Source organism: Convolutriloba macropyga, chromosome 2 (assembly GCF_964194025.1).
Source record: "Convolutriloba macropyga chromosome 2, txConMacr16.3, whole genome shotgun sequence".
NCBI classification, from domain to species: domain Eukaryota; kingdom Metazoa; phylum Xenacoelomorpha; order Acoela; family Convolutidae; genus Convolutriloba; species Convolutriloba macropyga.
This window is the reverse complement of record NC_134469.1, coordinates 6,413,540-6,421,499: the sequence shown is the minus strand read 5'-3', so window position 1 is coordinate 6,421,499 and position 7,960 is coordinate 6,413,540. Positions and strand designations below refer to the sequence as shown.

Here is a 7,960-nt window from a genome sequence, read left to right as displayed (position 1 = left end):
GTTTGTTGACTCCAACTCAACACATCATGCTAGTCATTATCATCCAACGGCATCAAACACCCTAGAACAACCCAATGCTAATCATCAACAAGAAACCTTAACTTTGCCGCCTCTCAACATGTCAAACTTGGATCATCAGTTGAACCAAGAACCCAATTTCCTAACGGCAAAGGATTTAGATTTCAGCGGTTCTCAATCCAATCAAAAGCAGTTTGTTAACCGTTTCAGTTTATCTTTGACCCCTGAAAGTCAGAGAGGCTTCCGAAACGTCAAAGTACCTTGTCTAACCCTTCAAGATGAAGGTGGAAACCCATTCCTTGGCAGAGCAATTATTGACAAGCCTCTTAATCATGGACCTGAATACGTGACAATAGATCAAAGCCCTCACTCATCTAAACAAAGCTACGTTCAGCCTATGCATTATTGTTTCACAAACAATCTACAACCAACAACAGCTGCAAACGTAGTTTCGGATGTCCAGAGCTATTGTTTTTCAAAAGAACAAGATGTTCAACTCAAACCTCAAAAGCCTGAAAACAGTTTTGTGCAACATGTCAGTTCTTTCTACATCGGTCCCAATGATCCTGTAAAAAACACAACCTTGACAAACAGCTTCCCAATTCAGGGTTTAGCAGTTCAAAGGCCTCCTGTTTACCCATATACTACCCCAGCGCAAGCAAACATCCAGTCAGTGCAGAGCGATATACAACTTCTTACAACGCATCCCACAACCTCTCAAGAAGCGAACAAACCAGTCCATAGCTTCAATCCGGCTCCTCAAACCAGTATGGTGGATATTGGTCAGAACAACACAAACGCTTATTTATCATATCCTTTACCCATTAAGAACATGGCAGCTGAACCCGCTGTAAATCAGAGTCATTCAAACGACGAAATTTCGCAGTTGTGACCTCCCCCTCTACCTAATCTTTATCCAACTAACATCTTGCCAACTTCAAGCGTAAGGCAGCATCAGGCTCCAGTGTTTGCTACAGCTGGACAATTTATCCCCTCAATGACCAATAGTGAACTTCAGCCAACATCTGTCGACCTAAAATGCTCGATCAAATTACCGCCATTAAAATTGCAAAATTTTAATGGTAACCCCATGCACTATCACAAGTGGATAAATAATTTTTTCTCAATGGTTCACAATAACATTTCAATTACTGACACACACAGAATAACCTACCTACAGAATTCAGTGTCGGGTAAGGCAAAGGATCTGATACATGCTTACTCTTGTGATCCAACCTATTATAATACAACCCTCAACGAGATAATGAGCCGCTTTGGCGACCCTTCAGTTGTTGTCAACGCTTTTATCAACCAATTAGAGAGCTGGAAATGTAACAGTTCTTAAAACAAGCAATCCTTCATAGCATTTTCTTCATTTCTAAAGAGACTTGACCAGGCTTTTCAGAACCTAGGTTTTCAAGCCGACCTTCAATCGTCTACTTTATTGAGGAAAGCGAAGGAAAAAATTCCCCACAACTTGCTTCTTAAATGGGCTGAATACACCCTGACAGAGAATGTTACAACAACTACCCTTGTTGAGTTTCAAAAATGGCTTGATGTTCAAGCAAGGGTTTATGACAAAGTAAACCAGGAAAATAGAACCAGTACCTTCACTCACAACAAAAACGGTAATTATCCTGCTGTGACAGCACAACAATTGGTTCAAGAACAGTTTAAGCAAACAACTGCAAGACAGTCTCAAAGGAACGATTTAGATCAAGGAAAGGTTAATCACAACGGCTCGAAAAATGAGCAACAGTTTGCAAACAAGCACACAAATTGTGTTCAATGTCACAAACCGCATTTTGTTGCAACTTTTTCAGACTACCATAAATTGTCTCCTGAAGGTCGATTTCAAACTATCCAGAAAAATAGCTTGTGTACAAATTGTTTAAGTAATCGACATCGCAGAGACACTTGTCCCTCCTCGAAGCGTTGTCAAGTGTGTAATGGTTTTCACCATACAACACTACATAATCCAGCTAAACAATTCAGCAGAACACATGCCGCTTTTACTACCAGCAACGTCCAACAGCAAACTAAAACCTCAGGTCAACAAACTTGGTCATCGAAAGACGACAACAACTCACAAACGCAAAAAAGTATTGAAGCAACTCAGAATAAAATAACACAATTCAAACCCAAAAGCAATCTCAGGTATGGAAAAAATTTCGGAAATAATAATAATCAATAGTCATCGAAACGTGCGAATTTGAATGGACCTTCTACCAGCCAAAATTTCAATGTCAACCAAATATCCAGTACACCGAAATATTGGTTTGAGCAGTTACAGCTGCTGCCAGTATCCTTTATCAAAGAAGATAAAGTATTCGACACGTATGCTCTCATTGACCCCGGCAGTCAGTTTACGTTTTTATTAGATGCTGTTTCTGACTACCTGGAACTCCCACGCGAATATCAATCTTCAACTACTGTTCAATATCTAAGCGTTGATTACGAAATGCCCCTATCAAAAATAAAGCAACCAATAACAGTTTGCCCTTTCAATCAGTTTGATGAAAAGTTCCAAATATCCAGAGCCTACAGCACCCCTACATTAAACGTTAATGCAGCCAATGTCAGTGAGCTAAACTATGTTTGCGATGCATTCAATGAACTTCGACACATATATTTCCCAGACATTGCCGAAGGTAAGATTGGAGCACTCCTTGGTGTCAATGCTTTTGCCTTTACGCATCCTACTGAAGTAATTCAAGGCACCGAAATCCGCCCCTTCGGAGTAAAGACGAAGCTTGGATGGACACTTGCAGGAGAGTACCTGAACACACTAGGAAACCGCTCTTCAAAATCTTCTAATAAATCGAAAGTATTTGTATACCATGTCTGTCGGAAAAGTCCAGAACAACCCTTGGACAATTTGATACAAGAATTTTGGTCAATAGAGAACGATGGTACCAGAAAAGAAGATAATACTATCACTGAAGATGAAAAGTCTGCCATTCGAATACTTGAGAGTAATATCAACCACACAGGGGAAAGGTATGAAATAGGTCTTCCATGGAAAGTACCTGCCAATCTTCAAAATAACTATTTTTCTGCCCTCAATCAGCTAAACAGTTTGAACAAACGACTTAATAATGATCCAAAACTAAGTGATATGTACCAACAGACTCTTGTCACAGATCTCGATAAAAATTACGTCAAGCCAGTGGAAATGACAGACCCACCCCCCGAGAAAATATGGTACTTGCCGCATCACCCTGTTCAAAGCGCAAACAAACCAAACAAAGTGCGTCGTGTCGCCAATGCAGCGTCAAAATTCAAAGGCGAGTCACTAAATTCCAAACTTCTAACAGGACCAGACCTCTTAAACAGTCTAATAGGAACTTTGGTCAGATTTCGTGAAAAACCTATTGCTATTTTGGCAGACATTGAAGGAATGTTCATGCAAATCGGCATCCGAAATGAAGGTCAATCTGCACTACGTTTCCTATGGTCTATTGACAATGATGTGCGACAGTTTCAATTCACCAGATTGATTTTCGGTGCAACTTGCTCACCATCTTGTGCAATTTTTGTCTTAAACAGATGCGCAGAGGACAACGTCGAGACATATCCAAAAGCACAGAGCGCTATAAAGTCTTATTTTTATATGGATGACTACATCCAGTCCTTCGACTCTCCTGAAAACGCCAACGCGACTGAATTTGAAGTAAAGAATTGCCTGAGAGCCGGTGGTTTCCACCTCACAAAATTCCTGGCAAACCATCAACAGGCTCTTCAGTGTATTACTCCAGAAGACCTCGAGGAGCCCAAGAGTGAAACAAGAGTCCTCGGACAAAAATGGAACCTTGAAAAAGATACATTTTTCATGAAATCCCTATGAGAATTCCCTAAAGAAGCTGAACAATACACTCAACGGAAACTTTTCAGTCTGGTGTCATCGATTTTTGACCCAATTGGGTTTCCTGGCCCAATGACAATAAAGTTCAAAATTCTTCTTCAGCAACTTTGGAAGTTAGGTAGAAAATGGGACGAGCCACTCCCAATTGAACTTCTACATCCCTTACAAAAGCTTCTTAACAGTTATCACTCTATGCCTCAACTTGAAATTCCACGACAGATGACAACACAGAATCTACTGGAGACAGAGAACCAGTTGCATGTTTTTGTTGATGCATCGATTGTTGCAACGTGTGCTGTTGTCTACCTCAGGAGCTTGAATAAGACCAGCAACGAAGTACAAAGTGCATTCGTGATCGGGAAATGCAAGGTAGCGCCCGTTAAACAGTTGAGCGTTCCAAAGTTGGAACTAGAGGCATCTGTCACAGGTGTTCGACTCCTGAATTTTGTTAGACATGAACTCTCTGTTGAAATCAGCAATGTTTTTTATTGGACGGATAGTCAAGTTGTACTTGACTGGATTGGTTCTTCCAAGAAGCAACCAGTTTTTGTTGCTAATCGCATTGCAGAAATAAAAGTAAAAAGCAAACCTGACAATTGGAATCATATTGCGACAAACTTAAACCCAGCTGATCTTGGTACTCGTGGTTTAGAACCCAAGGAAATTGAAGCAAAATGGTTTAAGCTACCAGATTTTCTCTCCACAAATGATGTCTTTTGTAGACCTACAAAGCAACTGCCGATTTGTGCTGCAACAACACGATCTGCCTTAAGAACCAAGAAACCAGTACTCGACCCTAAACAGTTTTCAACATGGACAAAGATTTTGCCAACGATAGCTACTGTTTTCAATCTGATCTACAGAGCGAAAAAACAGCGTGGCAATCACCATCAATACACTGTTGAAGACATTGAGATATCAAAATCTTACTTGATACAAATGTCGCAAGTCAATAGCTTCCCAAGCGTCATCGAGTTGCTAAAAAGTAGCCGTAAACTGGACCCGAAATTCAAACACAGGTCGTTAAACCCAATGCTTGATAAGAACGGTATACTACGCGTCTGTGGAAGGCTAATTTTTGCTCCCAGTGAACTGGAGTTGGCCAAGCGGCCAATACTACTTCATGCAAAAGATCACATTTGTCGTTTATACCTCGAACAGGCCCATCGCATCTGTGTGCATCAGGGAACGGAAGCCACTAAGGCTTTTGTACAGCAAAGGTACTACGTAATCGGTCTCCGCAGAACACTGCAGAGTATTAGATACAAATGCTTCCTTTGTCGACGTTTCGATCCGCAAAGCATTGAGACTTTTATGGCACCACTACCTGATTGCCGCTTCCCGACTGAAAACAAACAATTTACATTTGCCAACTGCGGATTAGACTTTTTCGGCCCATTTTACATTGAGGAAGGAAAAAATAAGCTTAAGAAACACTACGGCCTCATCTTTACTTGTCTGGTAACGCGAGCTGTCCACTTGGAAACCTGTCCAGATTTGAATACAGACACTTTTCTGAACGCCTACCGCCGCTTCACTTCGCGAAGATGTCAGCCCGCTGATTTGTGCAGTGACAACAGTAAGACTTTTGTTGGTGCCGAAGAAGAACTCAAAAGGTGTCTGAATGATCTCGACAAGGATAAAATTAACAAAGCACTTGCAGCACAGAACACCAAGTGACACTTCAATCCACCTTATGGCCCTCATTTTGGCGGAGCTTGGGAGCGGCTGATCCAGAGTGTCAAGCGGACGCTCCTGATCATTCTAGGGTCAAGAAAGTTTACTTTTGACGTTTTGCACACAATCATGGTTGAAGCAGAAGCTATGATGAACTCCAGACCACTTACAAACGTGTCGGACGCCATGGAAAACGAAGAACCATTGACGCCAAACCATTTTCTACTCCAGCGTCCTTACAACTCTCTTCCCCCTGGTATCTTCCCGTAAACCAAACCAGCTAAAATGAATTCTTGGAAGAATGTTCAACAATTCCTCAACCACATCTGGAGGAGACTGGTCCGGGAATACCTACCGACCTTGATAAAGCGACCAAAATGGACCGAAAACGCCGGGAATTCACTCAAAGTCCACGATGTGGTGTGGATCCTGAAAGACTTCACCCCACGTGGTATTTGGCCTCTGGGAAGAGTAGAAGAAGTGTTCCCTGGACGAGATGGTAACAACAGAGTAGTTAAAGTGAGAACGGCTTACGGCACCTTCGTCCGCCCCGTGTCCGGTCTCGCCCGTGTTTTCGCTGATTAGCTTTTTTGTTGATATTTTTTGCGCTCCGGTTTTAGGCAAAAGGGGTTGCATATAGTTTTATTCAATTTAATTTGGGTTTATGGATTCTAACTGGAATTGGAAACAATATTTATTTGGTGGATTTATTCGTGTTTTACCCTCTTATTCCTGTTGCCCCCGTGAAGCATGTTGCGGATGCAACTTTAAGATGGCTAAATACGGAAGTTAAGATGATTTGCCGCAAAAAACTTGACTTTATGTCCCACATTGCTAACTGTCAGTTACCAAAAAACATGGAAACAAAACATCTGAATTTGACTTTTTCAATGCTAGAAATATGTTTTCACTACAGGGTAACTTTCAGCAATCATTTATGCAGTTGATATGTACATGATGACTTTCATTCATGCGCATGTTAATTAACATCCTGTTTTCAATATGTGCATACATGTAATTAAGTCTGCGTTTAAGCTACTCAGAATGCGTAACACCCACGCTAATCGTTATTTGAAGGACGCCGGAACTCTTTGATCTCATTCTAGCGCGCTGCAATTAAATGCCTCTCTGCAAAATGCGCTCTGCTAGTTATGCCTCTCTGCAAATAATGCCTCTCTGCAAATAATGCCTCTGTGCAAAATGCGCTCTGCTAGTTATGCTTCTCTGCATAAATAATGCCTCTCTGCAAATCATGCTTTTACGATGTACAAAATAGAATACTTCAAGAGAAAAGTTAATTCATGAATATATTGGATAAATAAATAAGGAGATAGTATATATAAATAAATATTGGAAAATAAGGAGTTAAAGGATATAAGGAGTTAATTCGACCTTCGACCTCCGCCTCCGACCTCCGCCTCCGACCTCCGCCTCCGACCTCCGCCTCCGACCTCCGCCTCCGACCTCCGACCTCCGACCTCCGCCTCCGCCTCCGACCTCCGACCTCCGACCTCCGACCGCCGCCACATCGACCTCCGCCTCCGACCTCCGCCTCCGACCTCCGACCTCCGACCTCCGCCTCCGACGTCCGACCTCCGACCTCCGCCTCAGACTCCACTGCAAAGATGTAAATGCACCAATATATGGTATAGTTTGAGCTAGAATAGCTTTTGAGGGTATCGCCATATTAAACGTTTTAAGCATGATGTCAGTTATTCGAAATTTTCAAAACTTGCTATGTCCTTTGTATGTACAGTCTGATGGATGAGAGAAATGTGAAACATTCTGTGCAGTGTTGACCAAGAATGTAGAAGAGACTGTGAAGAAGAAGGGAAGAGTGGGATATTTCTTAATCGACTCTGGGCAGACTGGCAAAAGTATTTATACTGCTATTTGTCTGGTTCAGTACTGGTTACAATTGAAATGAAATGGTGCAGCGCTGAAACTCACTTTGAGCAAGGTCCGGGTTATCCCTTATCGTTACAGGTTGGCGCTGAATGGTTATTATTATTATAACCTGTGGTACTAACCCATTGACTAATCTGTACCCAGGTTTTGGTCCAGACCCAAATTGAGCAATGATCAGACCCAATCGAGCGCACACCCCTGTGTTCCCAGACAAAAATTACAGGGTCTGGAAAGCGGTTCGAGCGCACAATAGTCTGGAAAATGGTCTGATTTCGGTCTGATCAGAGGTCAATTCGGTCTGGAAGGTCTGATCACAGTCTTTATAGTCTGGAACATGGTCTGGGTTGGGTCTGATCAGAGGTCGATTCGGTCTGGAAGGTCTGATCACAGTCTTTATAGTCTGGAACATGGTCTGGGTTGGGTCTGATCAGAGGTCGATTCGGTCTGGAAGGTCTGATCACAGTCTTTATAGTCTAAATAGTACTAAATAGT

General features: G+C 42.1%; 2 protein-coding genes across 2 annotated transcripts; both read left to right on the top strand.

Annotated features, from left to right (window-relative positions):
- The first annotated feature begins 2,479 nt into the window (after positions 1-2,479).
- Positions 2,480-3,865, top strand: LOC142355335 (uncharacterized). Its single transcript, XM_075407540.1, has one exon. It carries the CDS (start codon positions 2,480-2,482, stop codon positions 3,863-3,865), a length of 1,386 nt encoding a protein of 461 aa, XP_075263655.1.
- Positions 3,866-4,075: 210 nt separating this feature from the next.
- Positions 4,076-5,563, top strand: LOC142355323 (uncharacterized). The gene has a single exon (XM_075407532.1). It carries the CDS (start codon positions 4,076-4,078, stop codon positions 5,561-5,563), a length of 1,488 nt encoding a protein of 495 aa, XP_075263647.1.
- The last annotated feature ends 2,397 nt before the right edge of the window (positions 5,564-7,960 follow it).

Coding starts and splice junctions, on each gene's coding strand:
- LOC142355335 (XM_075407540.1), top strand. CDS start 2,480: ATGCCCCTATCAAAAATAAAGCAACCAATAACAGTTTGCCCTTTCAAT.
- LOC142355323 (XM_075407532.1), top strand. CDS start 4,076: ATGCCTCAACTTGAAATTCCACGACAGATGACAACACAGAATCTACTG.